Here is a 24,440-nt window from a genome sequence, read left to right on the forward strand (position 1 = left end):
GGGGGGGCAGTTGTCCTCTGAATCACAGTCTTTTGAAATGCACTGCTTGTTTGATGTTTGTGGAGCAATCAGGAATGGGACGTGATATTGCCAAGGGGAATGTCTTTGTGTGTGCACGATGTAAGAACTATGAGGAAATCAGGCACCAACTCAGCATTGTTATGGGCTTATATGAGAGCTTGAAGGACAGGGTGGATATCCTTGAAGGATTTAAACTGAGGGGCCCATCAAGCTCTCAGCTGCCCACATCAATGCCAGAGTTTGTACTTGAACATCAAGCAACACAATGGCAAACCCCAAGACAGAATGCACTGGTCCCAAAGGAACTAGTTGTTGGTGACTCTATTGTCAGGGAAACAGAGAACATATTGTGCAAAAAGGATAGATGGAACAGGACATGTCTGCCAGGGGCAAAGGTTGACGACGTGGAGCAGATATCTTTTAAGGGCACAAAGGGTGATATTGTTGTACACAATGGCACTAATAATATTAAGAGTAGGAGACCGGCGGAATTACTTAACAAGTACAAGTCAATGCTGAAAAAAAGCCGTGAGTTAGGGTTGAATTTGAAAGTGTCTGCAATTCTGCTCAGACATGATAGGAGAGCAACTTATCATCTGTCAAGATAATGAAGTTTACTCAACAGACACTTAGGAGCCACCCTTCACACGGGATGAACTACAACAAATGGCAACCTTGATAAGAAATAATAAATGTCCAGGCCTGGACTACTTAGAACCTGAAATTATTAAGAAGACTGTGGAGATCGTTCCAGACCTCCTCTTACACCTATATAACAGCTGCTTGGCTAAGGGCATCTTCCCCAAAAAATGGAAGACAGCAAAGGTAAAATTAATCGCCAAAAATTCGAACAAACCACCCCACCTGCCAAACTCCTATCGGCCAATAGCCCTACTGCCGGTTGCAAGCAAACTGCTTGAAAGACTACTCTGCACAAGGATAAATCAGCATTACCAGGCAGCGAAACTCACAGAGACATCGCAATACGGATTCAAGAAGGGTTCGTCTACTGTGGAAGCCTTGCGTAGCCTATCGGAATCAGCAGCAAACTGCAATAATAAATATCTTCTAGCCATCTCCGTTGACTTCGCTGGGGCGTTCGACACCATTTGGTGGCCGAGCGTACTAGCAAGACTAAGGCTGGCACAAGTGCCGATCAACTTATATTCCATAATTAGGTCTTATCTCTCCGAGAGATGCATCATCGTGGAAGCACCTTATGGTAGAGTGAATCGTGATGTCCACAGGGGCTGTCCCCAGGGTTCTGTTCTGGGGCCGCTCCTGTGGAATATGGTTTTGGATGGGTTCTTGGCTTTGCACCTTGGTGATGTGCGCTCCCAGGCCTTTGCTGATGATTTGGTCCTCACCATTGCTGCAGATAGCCGGGCCCAGCTAGAGGAAAAGGCCAATCAGGCAATGCTGATATTGCAAAACTGGACCAGAACCCACTGCCTGACGATATCAACAACAAAGACGTCTCTGTCCTGCTAAAAGGCAAGCTTGATATACGTAGACCGCCACAAATAAAGGTGGGACCTACCACAATAAAATTAGTGACCCAGTTAAAATATTTAGGAGTTAAACTGGATGGTAATCTTACCTTTAAACACCATCTAACTTATATCAGAGCCAAAATCAAAAGATACTCTGGATTGGTGGCTAGGATCGTCAGGTGGGACTGGGGGTTAAACCAACGCACCCTGTCATTGTTTTATAAAACAACCTTCCTACCGATCATCACTTACGCCTCAGCAATATGGTTTTCCAAAACAGGAACTGTAGTAAACCGACGCATCCTTGATGCAACGCAAAGAACAATCCTACTGGCAGTTACACGTACTTGTAGGACAACCAGTACCCACGCACTGCAGGTCTTGGCCGGAGCTCTTCCCCTTGACTTAGAGATCATGCGTAGGGGAATGAACTACCACATAGAGAAAGGAATACCTTGTACATACCATGACTATACTGTGGACGTTAATGCACCACAAAAAAATGAAAAGACAAAGCTGCAAAAACACCTGATGCAAGTTTGGCAGGAGCGCTGGGCCAACTCAAATAAGGGAAATATCACCAGGAAATTCATTCCGAACATCGACAGGATGTACCCCAGTCCCCCAACTTGGTTTCAACCTGGCTTATATACCACCTATTTATTGACTGGTCACGGGGCCTTTAAAGCCAAGCTGGCAGCGCTGGGGATTGAGGTGGATCCGAGATGTGCCTGTGGGGAGCTTGAGTGCTGGGAGCACATTATGTATGATTGCACCCATTATGAGGACCTCATGTGCAGACTGATCACTGCAATACACTACCTCCCCAAGAACTTGGAATCACATCTATTGGACTCACTTGAGGAATACAGGGAGCTAAAGGAATATGCCCAAAAACTATTTGGTAGGCGTTAAACACTGATAGCCATCTACAGAAGAAGATAAAAAAAAAAAAAAAAAAACACAGAACACGCGTGGAGAGGACTCAAGGAGAACCTCGCCCAGGAACCTGCTTACTACTAATCATCTAAAACCAGCAATCGCAAGAATAATCCCATGGAGCTGCGGATCTTCCCATGATGAAGAGAACCACAGCCATAGCTAACAGACCAACAATGGAACTGACCAGTGTTCATAGCTGAGGAAAAATATGGCTACCAATGACAGAGAAGACCAACAAAGATAGAGAAACTCCAAGTTGCTGCCTCAACGGAGCCATATTGGCTCTATGCTCTGCACTCTCTTGTGCAGTGCAATCCTTTTACTCCCACACCCGGCAGGGGAGGGAGGTGACGGCTTGCTGTCGCCTCTCTTCCCTGCCACACCATTTCTTCCCTCTGGTGGGGCATGGGCATGCCTCACTGAAAATTGGGGGTCATCTACCCTATCGACCCTCTTCTTCCAATTTCACCCCCCAGCCTTCATTCTCCCCTCCCAGCACTTTTTCTTGCACAGCGTATAGCCCTACACGTCCAAATTTAAAATACACCAAAAAATTTCGCCCAACCTTTTAGGCACTTCAGAAACAGGCTTTCAGCGTCAAACCCCATATTAGTGCTTTAATGTAAGTGATTTAAAATCAACCGCGGTCGTTCCAATTTTATTTTAGGTCCTAGCCACTAAAATCCCAGGAAAGTAAGTGGCAGGACCTGCCAGAGTACAATTGACTCAATGGTAACACCTGGCTAGCCTCCACGTGGCGAGGTATGGGCAACGTCTGGTCCCATTAGGGGCCTGGCGGCCAATAAGCCGGATAAACAATGGGCACAACATATAACACTACTCATGACCCACACACTTCTAAATCTCTGGCTTTGACAGGGTACTGTCACCGATACATAGAACATTCGCGGAGATGGGAGAAATCCCAGGAGCCGCTAGACCCTCAATATACCTCATACCTCATACATGATAGGAGGGAGTATATGATGAGAGCTTTGTCGACCAATTCGGCCCTGGAGAGATTGTGCAAGGCTGAAGGGGTAGAATTTTTCTCAGGTTGGTCTGTGCTTGTTAACAGGAGAGACTGCTTCTACAGGGATGGGATACACTTAAATAGAAAGGGTGCAAGAATATTTGCTGATGCTATCGAGGCAGAGTTAGATGGGTTGGAAAACTGCTAGCTTGGGGGGGGATACACGGACTAATAGATTAACAGTAACCGCTCGCAGAGGTAAAAGTGATTTTTACACTACTTCTATTGAAATGCAATTGAGCAGCAGCCTGGAAAGCAAGGTAATGGGGATTTCCAGGACAACTGGGAGTCATAGTGCAACAAGTAAATATATGGGCTGCGTTAGGGTAACTAAGAGTAGAAACAGGTGCATGTACACCAATGCTAAGAGTTATGCAATGTTAATAAATTCGATGAGCTTGAAGTGCTAGTCAAAACATCAAAGGCAGATATTGGGATATCAGAGACACAGTGTCCCACAGACATAAGCAGTGCAGAACTGGAATTTGGGGAGTACAATGTGTACAGAAAGGGAGGAGGGGTTATGCTGTTAGTTAAGAAACATAAAATCTAAAGAAGTGCATCCAACTGATGTTGGTGGACAATGAAATGTTGAGCCTGTTTGGTGTGACATAAGCACTGGGAAAGGAAAAATGAGAGTAGGTGTGTGTTATAGGCGAAATGTATCTGATCAGTATAATGAGCAATTGTGCAGAGAAATAGAGTGGGCCAGTAAATCAGAGTGTCTTATAATAGGGAATTTAATTTCCTAGAGATTGACTGGAATTTGTTTGGTGGTCACTCACACACTAAAAAGGCTTTTGTGGATTTATTGGATGATTGTATTCTACAGCAGCATGTTTGGGAGGCAACTAGAGGAGTAATACTCTTGATCTGATTATCAGTAGTGATTCTTCATGCATCAAGAATCTGCAGATAAAGGAACCACTAGGTGGCAGTGATCACAGTGTGGTGAAGTGGGATTTACTCAAAGAATAACTACCATCCAGGGTAAAGGGAAGGGTTTTTGCTTTCATAAAGGTGACTACGGTGGTCTGAGACAGTATTTAAATCCACCAACTGATGATGTCACCAACAGCAAATTCAAAATGGGAAGCATTCAAAGAATTGATCTTGGAAGCTACTAGGCTTTTCATACCAACAAAGAAATATTGTTCAAGTGTTAGGCCTAAATGGATGTCAGGCGAACTAATTAGACATGTGACAGAGAAGAAAAATGCATGGGATACATGTAAATTGACATGTGACACAGATGCCTATGATAGATATAACCTGGTCTGTAACCAAGTTACAAAGGAGGTTAGGGAGGAAAAGGCAGATTATGAGAAATCTTTGGCAAAGGATGCAAAGAAAAACAGCAAAGAGTTCTTCACTTATGTAAACTCTAGAAGGAAGGGGATGAATCAGATTGGTCCACTTGATATCGATGGTTAAACTGTTGATGATCCTGCTCAGGTAGCTAACAAACTAAATGAATATTTTGCATCTACATTCACACATGAGGAATTATTCAGGGAGAGGAATGTCAGAGGTGTATTTAACACTGGCTGTAAGGTACATAATCTTGTAATAACTGAGAGTAAAGTGTAGGAGAAATTGTTGAAGATAAACATAAGAAAGGCACCTGGGGTGGATGGAATCTATCCAGTTATATTAAAGGAGGCGAGAAAGGACGTAAGCAAACCATTAGCCATAATTATGAGAGCTTTCCTGGACTCAGGGGAGGTACCCATGGACTGGAGATGTGCAAATGTGACCACAATCCACAAAGGAAGATCAAAAGGAGACAGGTAATTACAGACCTGTTAGTTTAACTTCTGTTCCAGGGAAATTAATGGAGGCACTGGTTAAAGAAGCATTGCAGGATCATCTAGACAAGACTTCAGTTATAGCTTGGACACAGCACTGGTTTGTTAAGGGGAAGTCTTGTCTGACTAATTTGCAAAGAATAACTTTGATATCATATATTTGGATCTTAGAAAGGCCCTTGATACTGTTCCACATGGAAGATTGCAAATTGGAGCAGTGTGGCTTTGGAGGAAAATTGCCGCTATGGATAATTGGATGGTTGAGTGGGAGAAGACAGAGAGTGGTTATCAACGGACACTGATCTTCGTGGACTAATGTTATTGTGGAGTCCCTCTTGGGTTCAGTGTTTGGTCTATTGTTGTTTTCTGTATTTATAAATGATATTGATGACACCATAATCAGGCTGAATGTCCAAGTTTGCAGACGATACGAAGGTTGGCAGGGTTGTTAATGACACTAATGACAGTACGCTGCTGCAACAGGATCTAGAAAAGTTGAGCAGATGGGCTGAGAGGTGGCAAATGAAGTTTAACAAATGTAAAGTACTATATATGGGAAGCAATAATCCCAGAGTAACGTATGAACTCTGTGGTACCACACTGACAGTGGTAGAGAATGAAAACGACCTGGGGGTAATTGTGCAGGCAGATATGAAGTTTTCTGAGCAGTGCAGATGGTCTGCAAGAGTAGCTCATGGTGTCTTGTCAATGATATACAGGAATTTTTCTAGCAGGGATAAGGAGGTGATTATCCTCTTGTATAAGGCAATGGTCAGGCCACAGCTTGAGTACTGTATACAGGTCTGGAGGCCTCATTTTAAGATGGATGTAGAGCTGTTGGAACGAGTACAGAGAAGGGCAACAAGATTAGTGAATGGAACAAAGGGTTGCTCATATGAAGAAAGGCTTAAGTTTTGCAGATTACAGTGTCTGGAGACTAGGCACTTGCGAGATGATCTGATTGAGGTGTATAAAGCCTTGAATCGTTTGAGCATGCTCAATGCTGTAAGTATGATGGGATTCCTCCTCTTGCTCAGAATAATCACCTGGGAGAGCATAAATTCAAATTGAGGAAAGACAGAGGTAGGATAGATGTGCGGAAGTTAGCCTTTGGCCAGGGGGTAGTTGGTTGGTGGAACAGACTTCCATCCTTTGTTGTGGAAGTTGATAGCATATATAAATTTAAGGCTGAGCTGGACTGGTATTTGGATCGAACGAAGGGTGAAATGGGAGCGGGTTTTTTTTTTTTTGGCTGGTGCTGCATAAGCTTGCTTTCCTGCATCATATGCCTCTACTAATGCTAAAGACTGGATGTGTGCAAAAAGTATCCCCAATTCACAAAGGGGGGTTGAAAAGTACACAAGTAATTATAGACTTGTTAGTTTAACTTGTGTTCCGTTGAAAATAATGGCGTCACTGGTTAAAGAAGCATTGCAGGTTCATCTAGACAAGACTGCAGTAGTAGTTAAGACACAGCATGAGTTTGTTAAAGTGAGGTCTTCTCTGACCAATTTGATTAGATACTATAATGTGGTTATAAAGGAACTGGATGCAAAAAGTAATTTTGATATCATATATTTGGATTTGTGGAAAGCTTTTGATACTGTTGCACGTGGAAGACTGCTGTAAAAATTGGAGCGGTATGGCATTAAGGGCAATTTACTACAATGGACAAAGGAATGTTTGAGTGGGATACGACAGAGTGGTAATCAATGGACACTGCTCTTCATGGACTAATGTTATTAGTGGATTTCCCCAGGGTTCATTAAAGTCCATTGTTGTTTTGTGTATTCATTAATGATATTTATGAGGGTATATCAGGTTTAATGTCCAAGTTTGCAGATGATAGAAAGGTTGGCAGGGTTGTTAATGACAGTATGCTACTCCAACTGGATCTAGATAAGTTGGGAAAATGGGCTGAGAAGTGGGAACTGAAGTTTAACGTTGATAATTGTGAAGGACTGTATATGGGAAGCTGCTGCAGAGGTCGAGGGCTGTGGAAATTTAGAAGGGTTTTTTCCCAACACATCACAAAATTTCTTTGCTGCAGAATTGGCAGTCGACTTCACTGCATACCTTAACGTGGAAAGCAACGTGATGCTTGAACCTATAAAACCACTCGGTGCTTGCCACGAACTTGACTTGGGCTTTGCAGTATTTATCCTTAATATCTTTATAAATACTTGTTGCTTTTGCTTGAATGGTCGACTCATGGCCACTCGCTTCTGAATCTGATTTTCCATCCATATTATTAATTAATAGCTTTTCCATCTGTTATAGCACCTGAACGCTGTTTTGTGATCACTTTTGATCTTAAATGCATTGATCCTTTGATATGTTCTTTTATATGCTCGCTATCCTTTGAAATAGCATTCACTTGCAATAGATGACAAACTTTGCCCTGCTTCTTACTTCTTAATCATTTTCATCTTTATTTCTAAATCAATTTTTTGGTTTCCTAGCACTGCCACCACTTACACTTTCCATTGGTTGCTCTCCATTCATCCTTGTAATAAGTAAATTGATTCTCATAACTGAATATATGATAATGACGAAAAGGCAGCACCCTATTATAAAAATGACATTTTAGAGAGATAAATAGCTTAGTTGTATAGTGAAAATTTCAGCTTCCAAGGCCTTGGAATGAATTACCCAAAAAAAAAAAAAAAAAAAACACAATGTGTTGTTGGGTTCACAATACCTCCATTTATTCCTACGGAATACAAAATACGTTTCCACGATTTTTTTAAAGTTTACACTGCCCGGCAAAAACTTACGTAAAGTCGAATTTGCGGAATTCGAGTATTACGTAAGTCTGGGAGTGCCTGCACAGGTCTGGAGGCCTCATTTTTGGAAGGATGTAGAGTTGCTAGAACGAGTACAAAGAAGGGGAGCTCTTACCAAGATACGTTTAAGTTCTACAAATTGCAGCGCCTGGAGATTAGACACATGCAAGGTGATCTGATTGAGGTGTATAAGGCTTTGAATGGGTTGAGCAAGCTCAATGCTGATGACATTCTTCCTCTTGCTCAGATTAAGAACTTGAGGGGGGCATAGATTCAAACTGAGGAAAGACAGTTGCGGAAATTTGCCTTTAGCCAGTTGATTGCTGGAATACACTTCCATCTCTTGTTGTGGAAGTTGATAGCTTAATTAAATTTAAGGTTGAGCTGGACAAGAATTTGGAGTGAATAGATGAATGAAATGGGAGGGTTTTTTTTTTTTTTTTTGGCTGATGCTGGCATAAGCTTTCTTTCTTGCTTCATATGCCTCTGCTAATGCTAATCCTAAATATGCATCCAGCAAGATCATATCATCCAGCATCAAACTATTGATAACACAATTCAACACATTACAGAACGGGTATTGGCAGCTGCTGCTACCACACCGCATAAAATGCACAACTGCATCAACTATTGGTGGAATTCCGCATGTAATGACTTTATCACCCCCCCCCCCATCATTAGACATTCAGCTTTAAAGAACCCTAAACGTTTTAGGGTTCTTTAAAGCTGAATGTCTTTACATTATCCGAATTTTTTTAGGTTAATTATGAAAAGGAATTTTTAAACAGATTTAGTCACAATTTACTCTCGTATTAGTCATTAACGCCTAGGAAAAAACTACCTATCAAAACTCATTTTGCTCAATATTATGGTGAGATTATAAGGAAACAAACAATGCCAAAATTTCCAAATACCAAAAGAAAAGATATTTATTTTTTTTGATAAACCTGTCCTCAAATGGGGACTTTAGGCAGATGTGGTATTTTTCAAAGCAGCCTTTTCCAATGCACATTCTTTTCTGACAATTGTTACATGACCACCTTGCTTTCATATGACAAACACATTTTAATTATCTATCAAGTTTTTCTGGAAAGTGATGGCCTTCACTAATTTTCATGAAACTTCCAGCTTTTCGCTTCTTACTGCTTCTTGTTGATGCAGCATCTTTCAAATAACTTCGTATGATGTTTCGACAAAAATCTAATTGATTCATTTTATTTCTACTGTCATTTGGTGCAACTTCCATGCATTAGTGGTGGTCATATATAACGTAAACAGGACCCACCACCATTTCTTGCCTCTTATTGTATCGCTATCCTGTACAAAGATATACATTGGTCATGGGTATCTAAACCACCCATTCCACTTTTGTACGATGCAAACTGTTCTACATTGACCTTAGCCTTTTCAGTTTTTGACCAATGTTTTACATATTGTAATGGTTCAACAAAATCATAATTGGTAAAAATTGAACGTAAGTTATCTTTATATTTTATACACAATATGCAGTTGATGATATCAAACCTATTATAGTCATAAGTACCTCTTTCCCTTTCTTTAGATGCCATAATAGGACAGTGTTGAACTCAATTGTCCCCCACAGTTCCTGGAACCCTTATTTTCTTCTTTTTCAAAAATATCATCATTATCATGTACGTTGTAAAATAACTGTTGAAGAAAATTATGTGGTTTGATGGATCCGGCACATGTTCCAATAAAGCAATAACCACTCTTGCACCTCCAGGTATGCGCTTCACATTTTTGGTTTCTTTAGTTTGTTTTCCTGCAATAGATGTCAAAAGTATAGCCATACCCAGAAGAACTACTTCATCCAAATTTTTTAACCGAACCTCACTGGTTTCCATTTGATAAATTGTTTGGCTGGATTATGTCCAAAATACTTCACCATTGAGAGATCCTTGTGAAAGGACCCCACTGGCAAAATTTTTTTATGAGCATATTCATTATTGGCCTAACTTTGTACATTCGATCTTGACAATTTCCAATTTCATCATTATTGGCCAGATGTCCAAATCTTTATTTCTAGATATCGATCTCTTGACGTGGCATTATAAATCCATGAGACACCCAAGTCCTCGTCCAATGACCAATACATTCTTTCTTGAGGAAGGTTGTGATATCCTGTCAAAAGCAATATTGCAATAAAACTTCTCATTTCTTTGTTGGCAATAGTAAATTCACGATTGTCTCTTTGTCGAGAAAATTGGCACACCCAGGGTCCTGAGCTGGATATCATCATTCTTCTCTTTCTTGGTGATTCCTTTCGACTTCTCTCTCTCTCTCTCTCTCTCTCAGGGTAACTCGGGAATTTTTTTTTTTTTTGGCTGGTGCAGCATAAGCCTCAGGCTTCCTTGCACCATATGGCTAATAATAATAATAATAATAATAATATAGTCTACGATTATATCACTAAAAATTTTTTCGAATATTTTTGGTGGGAACAAATATTTAAGTCATTTTTCACAGCATCTAAAAAAAAGCATGTAAAACAAAGTTCATTTGTTCTGAAAAGTGCATATTCTGGATGTCTCTTCAGCCATTTTGCTTTTTTGAAATCAAGATATGGACAAGAGCCTCATGTTGTTGATGCCAAATCTATATATGACCATCCATGGTGTGGAGTAAATAACTTGACTCATCCGACCAGCACACCTTCTTTCAGTCTTCTAATGTCCAACTTGCATGCTCTTTTCACCAGGCAAGTTTCTTACGCTGATGAACTTTGGTTAGGAGAGGATGCCATAGGGGTCGTCTGCTGGTATAGCCCATATGTGCAATGCATGGTCGTGCCAGATATTGTTCCAGGTTGGCCCATGTTGTATTGGGTAGTCAACTCTTGAACAGTACTGCACCTGTTTGCATCGTCGGACCTAGCACTCACCTCAAACTTCAACCTTTCGCTGACCTTTGCAGTTTTGCCATCGGGTTGTTGTTTGACCATTTTGATGCTAGTCCTGGTACTCTTTAACAATGGTGGCTCTTGTAAGAGCCTTATCTATGCTACATAGGTAGCATAGATAAGGCTCTTACAAGCTGACCACTTGAGGTACAAGAGTGCGTAGGGCGCACTCTTGTACCTCAAGTGGTCAGCGGGTCGCATTCACTTTTCATAAGGGTAGTCATAATTCAGTGATCACTCGGTGTATATTGTATGGATGTTTAAGTATATAGCCTGGGGAGGGGAGCTTAATATAATTTTACTCTGTAGTTATGTAAAACTAACAGATGATCACACTGAAAATTTTTTAAAATAATCACAATGATGCTAATTCAATCAAAGTCCTTGTAAAACAAGGACTTTGACTGGATTTGACAATTAAAAATGTGTACATTAAGCTGCTCATAACCTAGAGTTCAATCAGTGTGCTGACAGAAGCAACAAACATGTTACTTTGTTAATTCTTTATATAAGAGTTAAACTTTTCACTCTTATAAGCAAGTGTTATTAAATTCTTAGCAGACACTATGCATTATGAAGTGTTTTTATTCTTAAATCTAATAAAATAAAATTTTGCAGTATTGAATTAAACTTAATACATTATGAACTAATTCCCATCTTGTAATGCCGAGTGGGTAAAGTACCTGCCCGGCAACCCAAAGGTCGCGGGTTCGATTCCTGCCTCGGGCTTGGATCAAAGTACTGCAAAAACCTTGGGAGGTGCAATATGGCCACAGAAGCCGATGCGCCAACAACTACCAAATCAAAAAAAAAAAAAAAAAACATCTTGTAATAATACTTCACTAAACAGCCAGGATTAAATGTAGCAACATTTATCCAACACTGGATAAATGTTGCAGGCACTTAAACAGGAATCACTGGGCCACAAATCAAAGTCAGTATCACATGAATTCAGTGCATCAATGATTACATTAGGAAAATGCCTCTTTAAGGTATTGAGCTTCTGCAGGTTTGAACAGGGCATTCGAGAACTTCCAAGAGATATTGGAACCTGGGTCTTCCACCTCATGATCATACCAGATACTAAGTGCTTAACTGGAGTGTAGTGGAAGTTTTTGTAGAGCTCTGATTTGGAGTTGATATAAGGCAGGTCATTCCAGTTGTTGGCCTACTTTATTCTAGACAACAAAGTTTCTTCAGACTTGACAGAGCACACTTCTGCAGAATATTCCATGGAACTGAAATAGAGGAGAAATTGCTTGAGTGTTTTTTTGTTGTGAGACCTACAGAATTAGTTTTTTTGCTCCAGTATTCCTACAATGCTTTTGAGTGGATATGCTAGATCTCTTCTTTGTAGGTCAGATTTTAATCCATTACAACCTCTAAGAATTTGATTGAATGAGTGGGGAATATATATATTTATTGAGGATTGTAGAGTGCAATATGATATCTACGCAGCGGAGCTTGGGACACACAATATTGTAGCATACACCAAAAAATGCAGCTAACTAATTTATCAGCAGTAGAAATATTGCAGAAATACAGAAATTTTTGTTACATGGAATATGAAATATTAATTTATACTTTAGTAAAATTTTTGACAAACAAATAAACCATTTTCTTGAATTTGAGAATTCTCTCCCCATTATAAAACATAACTAGTAAAAGTGTGTGAGCTGCACAAATGCAACTCACATCATCTACTTTGTAGGGGCGGGGTGAAAAGGTGCTAGCATTTGTACCAAATTAGATTTTGAATTAATCATTCAAAAATGTAATACGTGGTGTGAAACTGAATTCTTTTGCTACATTTTAAAACTCCTGCTGCCACTTGAAATGTCACATACTTAAATTTTTCTAAGAACTACATCACTCATATGAGATTTACAAAGCATTAATAATAAACAACATCAGCCATGATTTGGAACTATTTTCATTATAGTGAAACTTTTGTTAAAATTAACAGGATTTTAATGTAATTGATATCTCAGATAGCAGAGATCAAACCTTGAAATGGTGGTAGTGGCATCATACAAATGGAGCAAATAATAACAAGATTGCTGTTTTGCTATAAGCTGTCGCATACCTATAAAAATAATAATAAATACTAAGGGGCTTTGCTCACTTCTTCTGATAAAATAAAATAAAATACAGAAGCTTTTGACACCGTCTCTTCCTGAGTCGAATATATAAATACATTACATATGAAAATCAAGAATGGTACTGCGTGGGCATGCTAGATAAACAAAGCACGTGCACAAGGTTTATCTAGCATGCTAAAATAAAAGCTTGTTTTACTACAGTAAAACAAGCATCTGTTGCGTATTTTAGTATTTGTTATGTATTACCACATAACCTGCATCTCTCTTCTCCCACTGGCTGAATAAAAATCACTAGGAGGAAAATTATTTTAATGTATAGAAAGATTATTATATATATAGCTAAAGTAGACAGTATGAAAGAATAATTAGAAAAGTCTGTGTACTGTTGTAGTCAATATGATTGGGATGGGGATTGAAAGTTTGAAACAGGTTCAATTAGGGGTAGCCAAGCTTAGTAACCCTGAGAGCCGCACCAGATAATCTTTGAAGACTTGAGAGCCACGTGCCAAGGTGTGTACATGACAATAGTGAATAAAATTTATGTAAGCAATAATTTACTTTACACATCAATTTATTTCAATATCACGAAAAACAGCATTGTTTTAACTACACTTAATCTGCTTCTTTAATGAATAAAGTAGTATATTATGAAAACACTAATCTGTCTTGTGTTCCTAAATTTTAAGAATAATTAGAAAACATACATGATTTTACACTAAGATTTCTTTTTTATTTCATAAGGTGAAAAGTTATTTATTAGTTTATAATCCTTGAAGGATATAAGCTAAAGCAAATTTACCTTGAAACACTTGAACTATTCTACCAATTATTAACATAATACTAATAACATTCCTATTGTTTCGTCTATGGAGCAAAGTTCCAGCACCCCCCCCAACCTCATTCAACCCATGCACTACTAAGTACTATAGGTTTTGATACCTTTTGTGTTTGGGGTTTTCATAAAAAAAAAAATTACCCAGTTCAGATTAATGCTTGGTCCTCGATCCTCATCAAAAGATCTGCAAGTGGGTCATTGCTGATCTGCAGTATTAATAATTACTAAATTAAATTGATTCCATACTTTTAATTGAAAAAATTTAATTTTACATAATTCTTTTTATCTATACATTACACTGTTATTTAATATTCAAACTGAAACTCAAAATATGATGGATCAAATGTATGTATTCGAACATATCCGTCTTCTCCTCCGCTACTATAACTGAAAGGAAAAAAAAGTTATATAATGTACAAAACACACAATTTAAACAACATGAATGAAATCTGCATATAAAAAATAAAACTGAAGTATAAAAGCATCTAATAATAAACCATTTCACAAAGTTCTTGAAATGAAGTTCAAGGATTATTTTGTCTAGTAAAGCTTATATATATATATATATATATATATATGTGTGTGTATGTAAATGGGTTAAACACAAGTTGCACATATATAAGAGGTGCAAGACAAAAGTTTCCAGACTGGCTGAACGGAGCACTAATGATAGGTATAGCAGTGCCACCATGACATTGTGCTTAGTCTGGGTGTGTCATGATTTTTGTTGTAAAATAAGATGGTGGACTTTAAGGAAGAGCAACTTTGCATCAAATTTTGTCATAAACTTGGAGGAAACAACTGGAAACTTACAAAATGTTTAAACAAGCATTTGCTGGTTATGCTATAGACAAAACACACAATTTTCAATACTATTCACATTTTTAAGATGGCCAAACTTTGGTTAAGGATTTTAAGCACACGGGTTGACCATTTTCAAGTTACACTGATAAAAATGCTAAAAAAAAGTGCATTCAAGTCATCCATGAGGAAGATGGCATGTAATAACGATATTTGTGACATTCTAGGCCTATTGTACAGTACATACCAATGCATTTTAACTGAAAATTTAAACATGAGACAGATTGCTGCAAATTTCTGCCCCATTTGATGAGTGATCAATATAACCAGCTTTCTGTGTGCAGTAAGCTAGAAGCACAAGCTGAAAAGGTCAAATTTCCTTTCCAAGGTCATTTTTTATGAAAGCTGGGTTAATTGTTATGCCCGAAAAGAAAGCAGCAGAACTCTCAGTGAAAAATTCTATCCCACGTACAAAAAAGGGAAGGCAGGTCAGATCAAATGTTTGGATTGATTGTTCAAAGGTAAAGGTGCTCAAACCTAAGTTGATTTTAATTATATTCATTTCTGATTTGGAAATATGTACATAACGGAGTGAAACATTTTGGTGTTTTCTTACAACCCTTCTGTGACTGCAAAAACAGTAACTAAAGGTTATTATTATGTAAATTTTAAAATTCTGAAAATTCTAGTAAATATTAAATTGCAAAATGTTTTGTAAATCAAGCTCATATCTAATTTGAAGAATTTTATTTTAAAGTTAATTTTAAGATCTTGAAGATCTTGACTGGAAATGTTTTTTGATAATATAAATTAGTTAATTTTATCTTATGCTATATCCATTAAGCTAATACCCGCAGTAATGTTACCCACAGGACACAAGTAAACATATCAAGACTATAAAAATAATCCCTTAGATTCTGGTCCACCAAACCGGCAATGAGAAACTGCAGTGTGTGTGCAATATCACCATCACAAAAATGATCTTTTGTGATGATGAAGCTGCTAAGAGCTTACTTATTATTTTATTTACTTACTTATAAAATGTTAGTTCGTATTTATAAAAATAAATATGACTGAACTTTCAAAAAATAAAACAACCTTTCCCACAGGAAAGTAATAAAACAACTTAAGCAAGAGAGCAACGTACAAAGAGCCAAAGCCGACAAAGGAAATATAGTTGTAATTATAAACACTGAAGATTAAAACAAAATCTTTGTTGAGGTGATACAAAATCACCTAGACAAGACTGCAGCAATAGTTCAGACACAGCATAGGTTTGTTAAGGGGAAGTTTGTCTGACCAATTTGATTGGATACTATAATGTGGTCACAAAGAAACTGGATGCAAAAAATAATGTTGATATCATATACTTGGATTTCCAATGGATAAAGGGATGGTTGAGTGGGAGATGGCAGAGAGTGGTAGTAAATGGACACTGCTCTAAGTGGACTAATGTTATTAGTGGAGTTCCCCAGGGTTCGGTGCTGGACCCATTGTTGTTTTGTGTATTTATCACCGATATCGATTAAGGCAGGGTTTCCTAACTTTTTCAAGCGCAGACCGGTATTTGCAGATTTTTTTTTGTGGCCCACCTATAGCTATAAATTAATGCATTTTAAATAATTATACTCGTAGGTTCAAGAAATAATGACACTACCATTAGGACATTTATCATACCAGCAATAATTCAATTAGGTATTCATTAACAGTAAATATAAATAAAAGATAGGTAATTTATTTCTTGGTTTATTATCAAAAGTTTACATAAAATTACATTTTTTTGAGTCAGTTTTTGGGCAAATAAGTATTTTTAGTATAATTGGGTATTTGGTATTTTATTACATTTTCATTTCTTCAGAAATTTTTTTTATACTTTTATGTAGATATATTTCAAATAAGTTGTTTGTGGACTGGTATTTTATTTTTACAGACAATACTTTGGGAAACCCCAGATTAACGTATATCAGGCTTAATATCCAGGTTGGCAGGGTTGTTAATGACAGTAAAGACAGTATGCCACTGCAACAGGATCTAGAAAAGTTAGGCAGGTGGGCTGAAAAATGGCAACTGAAGTTTAACATTGACAAATGCAAAGTACTGCATATGGGTAACAGTAATCCAAGAGAAACATACCAACTTACTCTGCTTGTGGTACTACACTCGGAGGTGGAGAATGAAAAGACCTGAGGGTAATTGTGCAATCAGATACAAAGTTCTCCGAGCAGTGCAGACGGGCTGCCATAGCAGGTCATGGAGTTTTGTCAATGATATATAGGAATTTTGCTAGCAGAGACAAGGAGCTGATTATCCCTTTGTATAAGGCAATGGTCAGGCCACACTGTGAGTTCTGCACACAGGTCTGGAGGCCTAATTTTAGGAAGGATGTAGAGTTGCTAGAACAAGTACAGAGAAGGGCAACAAGATTGGTGAGAGGAAGAAAGGCTTAAGTTCTGCGAGTTGCAGTGTCTGGAGACTAGGCACCTGTGAGGTGATCTGACAGAGGTGTATAAGGCCTTGAATGGTTTGAGCAGGCTCAATGCTGATGGGATACTTCCACTTGCCCAGATTAAGAACCTGAGGGGGGGCATAGATTCAAACTGAGGAAAGACAGTTGTAGAATAGATGTGTGGAAGTTTGCCTTTAGCCAGCGGGTAGTTGATAGTTTAAATAAATCCAAAGCTGAACTAGACAAACATTTGGAGTGACCAGATGGGTAAAACTTATACTTTGTCTGTATAAGTTTGCTTTCTTGCATCATATTCCTCGACTAGGGCTTACAACACTGATCAAAATCTTAATATTGGTATTTTTAATTTATGAAACCGGGATACCGGTATTCCAAAAACAAAAGTTTTTCTCAATAAATTTTGATGACAATTAGGTGCAATAAAGGAAAAAAACAAGTACTGTAATTACTTGAATTCGTGTTTTAAATAAACTTTTATTTCAATAATAAATATTCTGAAAAAAATCATTAAAAATAGTTATTCTAAAAAAAAAAAAAAAATGCATATTGTTACTGCAAAGTTTAGTTATGTTTAAGCATCCACACTACCTGTCCAAATAAAGTGAGCTCTTAAGAAACATAAGCAATCAATAGTATGATCGTTTAAAATGAATCTAATTTTGGTACATATTTGATTAGCGGCAGAAAACGCCCTTTCGGATTCTATTCTGGCTATTGTACTGAGATAATCGTAGACGATCTCAGTCCATATTTTCTAGGCTTTGAACTTTTTTAGCAAAAATAGTTAAAAGTATTCCATTAATTTCCAACTCAAGTTCATCTTTTAAAATTTCATTAGACTCAGGCAATTTCTTATTTTGGAAAGAATTTGTGGAACACTGATGTTATGTTCCATGTTGGTCTTCCATGGTTGAATTATGTTCACCATTTTCTGAAGGAGAAAGAAGTTTTATTAAGCGAAGTATACTTTTCACTATAGTATCTTTACTGAGTCTGGGAGAGAGCAAAGAGTACAGTTAAGGAATTCTTCACATATATAAATGCAACGAACAGAAGTACAAATCAGATTGGACCCTTATGTAATGGACGTGGGATAGTATTAGATAACATAGCTGAAGTTGCAGATGAACTCAACAGTTACTTTGCATCAATATTTACATAAAAAAAAAAAAACCTTTGTGTCAATGAGATATTATAAATAAATAAATAAACTTTCTGTTTATACTCTGGGACGACCAAACGGTCAGAGGAGTTTTCACAAGATAGACAGAATACAAGAAACAGCACGGTATTCAGCAGTCACGGGCTTGAACCCGGGTCACTCAAGGCATGTGTACTTATGCACATGCGCACTGGACCACTGAGCTACGGCGGCCTTCATTGGAAGTGAAGTTGAAAAAAATGTAATTAATGATGTTGAAATTTCAAATGATTATTTAATGAGAACTTTTATGCCTACAGGAGAGTAAGGCTCCTGTGGTTGATGGCATATACCCTATAATCTTAAAGAAGGCAGCAAGTGAGTGCATTGAACCATTAAGGCTAGTTATGAGAGCATCACTGGACAGGAGAGATTCTGTTGGATTGGGGTAAATTGGAACATAAAGGCAGTTCTAGGAGTGTAATGGGAAATTACCGACAGCCCAGTCTAACTTCGGTAGTAGGGAAAATCATGGAGGCAATGATCAAGGGGAGAATTCAGGATCATTTAGATGGAAATGGAATTCTGTAGGATACACAGCATGGTTTTGTAAAGGGAAAATCATGTTTAACAAATCTGGTTAGCCATTTTGACAAGTCAATCGTGAGCTGGATTTAGGGAATAATTTCTACTTCAGCAAAGCATTTGACTCAGTCCCACATGAGTGGTTACTTTATAAGTTGGAGCAGGCTGGAATCATAGGGAAAATCCTTAGATGGTTAGCATGAGGGCACCAGGCAGAGTTGCAATAAATGGTTATTCCTTAGATTGGGTTAATGTAAGTAATGGGGTTCCCCAAGGATCACTATTAGGACCACTTACAGATGATGTAAAGATCAGTAGAGCAGTTAATGATCGCTGTATTGTAAGCAGAGCTTCTTCAGAGTGACCTAGATAGACTTCCGGGATGGTCAGAAAAATGACAGCTATGCTTTAATTCAGCAAAATGCAAGGTCTTACATCTGGGCAATAGCAACCCCAAAATAACTTATACACTTGGTGGAGTTGAACTAAGTGGAGTTGAAAGTCAGTAGTGGATGAAATTGTTAGAGAATTGTGGACATGCAATGTTGCATGGTGTCCTATCGATGATTTATCGAACATTTGCTAGTAAGAGATAACGACATCATAATCACATAAAGGTGATTTTATAACCTTTTATGTGATTAAATTAAAAACAATTATTTTTTTTTTATTAGTACCGAAAAACCAGTATTTTTTGTTTCAATACTGGAAAAAAATGATCGGGATCCCGGTATTGTAAGCCCTAGCCTCAACTAATTCTAATGCTAAAAATATTATCCCTATGAGCAGACGAAAACATCTATAAAACCATCAGTAGAGACCCTACAAATTTCATAGCTAAAAAGATAAAAACTAAATTATAACTCCTGCTCACACAAAAGAAAATTAATGACATCTAAACAACTACCATCAAACCCAGAATCCCCAAAGTTATCCAGAAACATCAAAGCACACAAAGCTAACTTTCCCGTCAGAATGTAGTTATTGGTAGTAACCATCAACACCAGGCAACCTGATACACACTAGTTCCTCCACCAACTCCCTAGGTATTTTAGATATGCTTGACTTAATAGATTTGTTGATAGGAGGTTACTTCAGTTTCAAAAAAGTCTATAAATAAAAACAAGGTCTAAGCACATGCAATCCACTCTCCCCTTACTGAGATTTTTTAGAAATTCTCTTAGAACAAGTTACCTTAAAACCTAAAGTCTGAATTAGATATATACAGATGATGTCCTTACCATCTAGCCACATGGCCTTGAGGAACTCAAAAACTTTCATTTACATATCAGTAGCCTACATCCACACATCTTGTTCAAAACTGAATTAAAAGATACTACTGTTTCTAGACCTACTACTAAAGCAGAACCAACAACACCATTACAACACAAATTTATACAAAACCTAAGAGACAAAGGATCTGTCCTCTGAGTCTCATTAAACCATCCCTTAAACATAAAAATAGGTGTCCCGAAGAGCTTCTTCCTGAGGGTCTGCAGCTTCTGCAAAGACCAAGCATTAAGGGATGAAACTCTCCAGATAACACACACCTTCAGAATCTGTGGATATTCACATACTCTTATATACAAAATGTTAATGCACAATAGAAAAATTCTCCAACAATACCCTCTATATTCCTGATGAAGAAAAACAATTCATCACACCACCTATGCACCATACATCAGTAAAGAAATAGCTAAAAATAAAATTTATCAGGTATACAGAAACCACGACAATAAAAGACATTAGAAACTCCCATCCCAATTCCACCCTTCAAGACCCTCACCACATAAAAACCCAATATACCGGCTACAATATAAAGATTGATCAAAAGCTTACATAGGACAAAGCAAGAGAAAACGCGAGAGTAAAAGAACACAAGTACACTGAAAAAAGACAGAGAACCACAAATGGGCATGTCCAGAAACATCAGTACTAGCTACACACAGACTCTACAAAGAAGCCTTTTTAATATGAACCACAGGTAACATTAAATGCAACAAAGGAATTCAGATAGAAAATAGCCACATATATAGCTTTAAGAACAGAGTCCTAAACCAAATTAAAAGCAAGTTTAAAAACTTTTTGACAGCATCCCCCATCTTTTTTCTTTTATAGAAGCACATAGCTTTATGAGGAGGTTGGAATAATTGTTCACTGTCACAGTACAGCCCTTTAGAAGGTAATCTGTTAGTATTACACCAGGCTGATTCCAAAAACACTGACAGCATCACCTTACCGGCACATGGATGCACCTTTGCCTTTTTGGGGATTAATGCCTCAATTTTTGCAACATTCTTCTGTTACAGTAGTTGCTGGGCATCCTGAGATTTCTTCATCATACATCACAGTTCTTCCACATTTGAATTGTTGTTTATTCCAATGTGCAACTGTAACCCGGGCAGTCTTCTCTATAAACAGACCATGTGTGTGTGTGTGTGTTTGTTTGTTTTACCCATAAACAAGTCAATATGTCCTGTGATCTTTTGTAACAATGATACTGCAAAGACAGCTGGTTAAGTGCTTAGTTATTGTTATTTACTTTTAAAATTAACCTTAAAATAAAATTCTTCAAATTAGATCTGAGTTTGATTTACAAAGTTTTGAAATTCAATTTTTTCTAGAATTTTAAAAATCACATAGTAATAACCATTACTTACTGTCTTATTTGTTGGGGGCTGTGTATTTGGCTGCAGTATCAACTAAATTGTTTCCACAAATCCCTATGTGGTTGGAGATCCAGCAGAAGCAGATATCAAATCCACCTTCATTAGAGAGTGCGTATCATCTGCTGAACCAGACAAGGTTGGATGTGTAGTCTATTTCATTGCTGATAAAGCCTGTGTGCACTCAAAGAATTGGTGTATATAATAAACCATTGGTAATTGAGAAGTTCTTATGTGATTCAAGGCTAACTCAGTAGCACGCAGCTCTGCAATGCATTATGCTGAATTGGGGAGGGGGGCCTTATGATAAAACTTCGGTAATTCAGACTTATGAGGGGGGGGGGTCGAATCAGTGAAATTAGTATCAGTAGTGGCAAACGATGCAAGAAAGCAAGCTTATAAGCATCAGTAAAAAAAAAAAAAAAAAACCCACTTACCACTCCATCCCACTTCAAGAATTTGTTTCTTGTTTATACCCCATTACAATTACTAGGTCACAGAAGTTTACAAAAAATCATGAAAACAATCATTACTCATATTTAGCAGTCATGAGCTTGAACCACAATCCACTTGAAGAGCATGTACTTCTGCACTCTGACTCTTGACCACTTGGCTACGTCAGGCTAATCTGTCTAGTTCTTCCTTGAATTTATTCAAACCACCCACTTCCACAACAACAGATGGAAGTTTATTCCAATAATTGACCATCTGCTGGTGGAAGGCAAACTTCCGAACATCAATTATGCAACCATCCTTCCCCAATTTGAATTCTTAATGTTCCCTCACATGTAGTTTCAGCAAGAGGTAGAATGCCATCAACATTGAGCATACCCAATCCATTTAGGGCCTTAAACACCTCAATCAGATCTCCTTAAAGGTACCTGGTCTCCAGATGCTGCAATTTGCAGAACTGAAGCCTTTCTTGGTAATAGTACTCTTTTGTTCTCTTCACCAATCCTGTTGCTCTTCTCTGCATGTGTTCCAACAAGTCCACATCCTTCCTAAAATGCGGCCTCTAGACCTGTATACAGTACTCAAGATATGGCCTAATCATGGCCTTGTACAAAGAGATAATCATCTTATCCCTGCTAGAAAAGTTCTTGTATATATCACTGACAAAACCCCCATGGGCTGTCCTGGCAGCCTGTCTGCACTACTCAGAGATGTGTTATAAATACTGGAATAATAGAATATACTTATCTTTTAAATACAAGCTACCACTGGTGATGCATATAAGCAACAGTATAAATTAATATCTAAATTTGGTTCAGGTTTAGATAAAGTAAAATGAATTCGGCCTACACTCTGACAATAGGCAAATTAAACTAGCCAATACGATTTTTAGCCCCACTAATATATCAGCTGTTTGGTAGCCAATTTTTATATGAAGATTTCAAAAATAATTCTTAAAATTTCAGGGTGTTGGATCCTATTTTCTAGTTCCCCCCTATTTCTAATTTTTATAAATGATATTGATGAGTGATTCCAAGGTAAGCTCTCAAACTTTGCTGATGATCTGAAGTTAGGAAGGGTGGTTAGGCCATGTTGCTTCAAAAACACTTGAACTAGTTGCATGTGTACAGTCAGTCCTCGTATAACACGTTTACACTACATGAATTCGATCATACACGATTTATAAATAGGGGAACGATATCGTATATAACACGAACCGAATTCGCTTATGCACGATCCGCCTTTGTGTTTACAGGAAATGGCAGTCGAACGCGGAATCACCCCAACTGAACGCAACATGATAGGAATGAAGAGAAGATTCTGAAAATGAATTTATGTTTTTTATATCAGTGAAGGGGAAACGCTTTTCGCCATAATAACGTAAAAACCCACACAATTCCAGCTATCGGTATTATCGCAAATGCAATTAGATCGAGTTTACTGCCCGTTTATAACAAATTCCACTAGCAGGAATGCAACTGGAAATCATTTTTATTGTTTTATGGTAGTAACCCCCAGAAATGTGCTTTAGTAAAATGTGAGCTAGTGAGGTGTTCATAGTGTGTCTGCATTTACGGTGTTGTCTATTCAGTTGCTACACGCGTGCAGCTTTGTTTATGTGTATCAAGTGTGCCTCCTCATTTCGTAATTGTGCTTTATTCCCTAAAAATGAGTAAAATACTTAAAAAATGTGAAAAGGAAGCATCCTGGTGAAGCCACTACAGATTCAGAGAGAAAAAGAAAAGCAATATCGACAAACAGAGGCGGACTGGATCAAAAATTCTTACCCGCGAAAATTTGTAGTGGCCTCATACTAGCGTTTATGGCCAAAATTACACCGGCCTCTGGCCCACCAGGGTTTCCCCGGTAAGGCTTATGGCCAGTCCGCCTCTGTCAATAAAAAAAAATATATGAAATTGTGAAACGCTTTGAGCGAAATGAAAGACCATGTGATATTGCAAGTGCTACAGGCCTAAATGAGGCAATGCCGAGAATTACAAAGAATACGGAGAAAATAAAAACAACTTTCATAGCAGGAACAACTCAAAGTGTAATTAAAATCCATTAGATTAAGGCACAAAGAATTGGGAGAGATGGAACGGCTGTCATCTGTTTGGATAGAAAATCAAACAAAAAACAAGTATGTGCTTATGATAGAAGCAAAAGCATTAGCAATATTTTATTACGTAATAGTCACATAGTATGAATCAGAGCTGTAATACTCAATATGTTCTACGTTGCTAATAATATTAGTAAATTAATAAGAGGAGTTTACCTCAATATAGTACGTGGAACACTTCCGTATGATACCCTCCAGAAATTAAAACGGAAAAAACGAAAAAATCGACAACTTACCGGTACATTAAAGTAAAATATAAATAATTAAA

The 24,440-nt window shown here is 37.9% G+C and overlaps 1 protein-coding gene across 2 annotated transcripts in view; it reads right to left on the reverse strand.

The window, feature by feature from the left end:
* Positions 1 to 14,174: 14,174 nt before the first annotated feature.
* Positions 14,175 to 24,440, reverse strand: part of eIF3i (eukaryotic translation initiation factor 3 subunit i) — a 108,643-nt gene continuing 98,377 nt past the window's right edge. For both annotated transcript variants that reach the window (XM_090373342.1, XM_090373341.1), the window contains exon 9: positions 14,175 to 14,327. In XM_090373342.1, the coding sequence (XP_090229468.1) occupies positions 14,246 to 14,327 (82 nt within the window). In that variant the 3' untranslated portion in view covers positions 14,175 to 14,245. The remainder of the gene's footprint in view (positions 14,328 to 24,440) is intronic.

The sequence above is a fragment of the Mastigoproctus giganteus genome, chromosome 5 (assembly GCF_048544385.1).
Source record: "Mastigoproctus giganteus isolate SK-2022 chromosome 5, ASM4854438v1, whole genome shotgun sequence".
NCBI lineage: Eukaryota > Metazoa > Arthropoda > Arachnida > Uropygi > Thelyphonidae > Mastigoproctus > Mastigoproctus giganteus.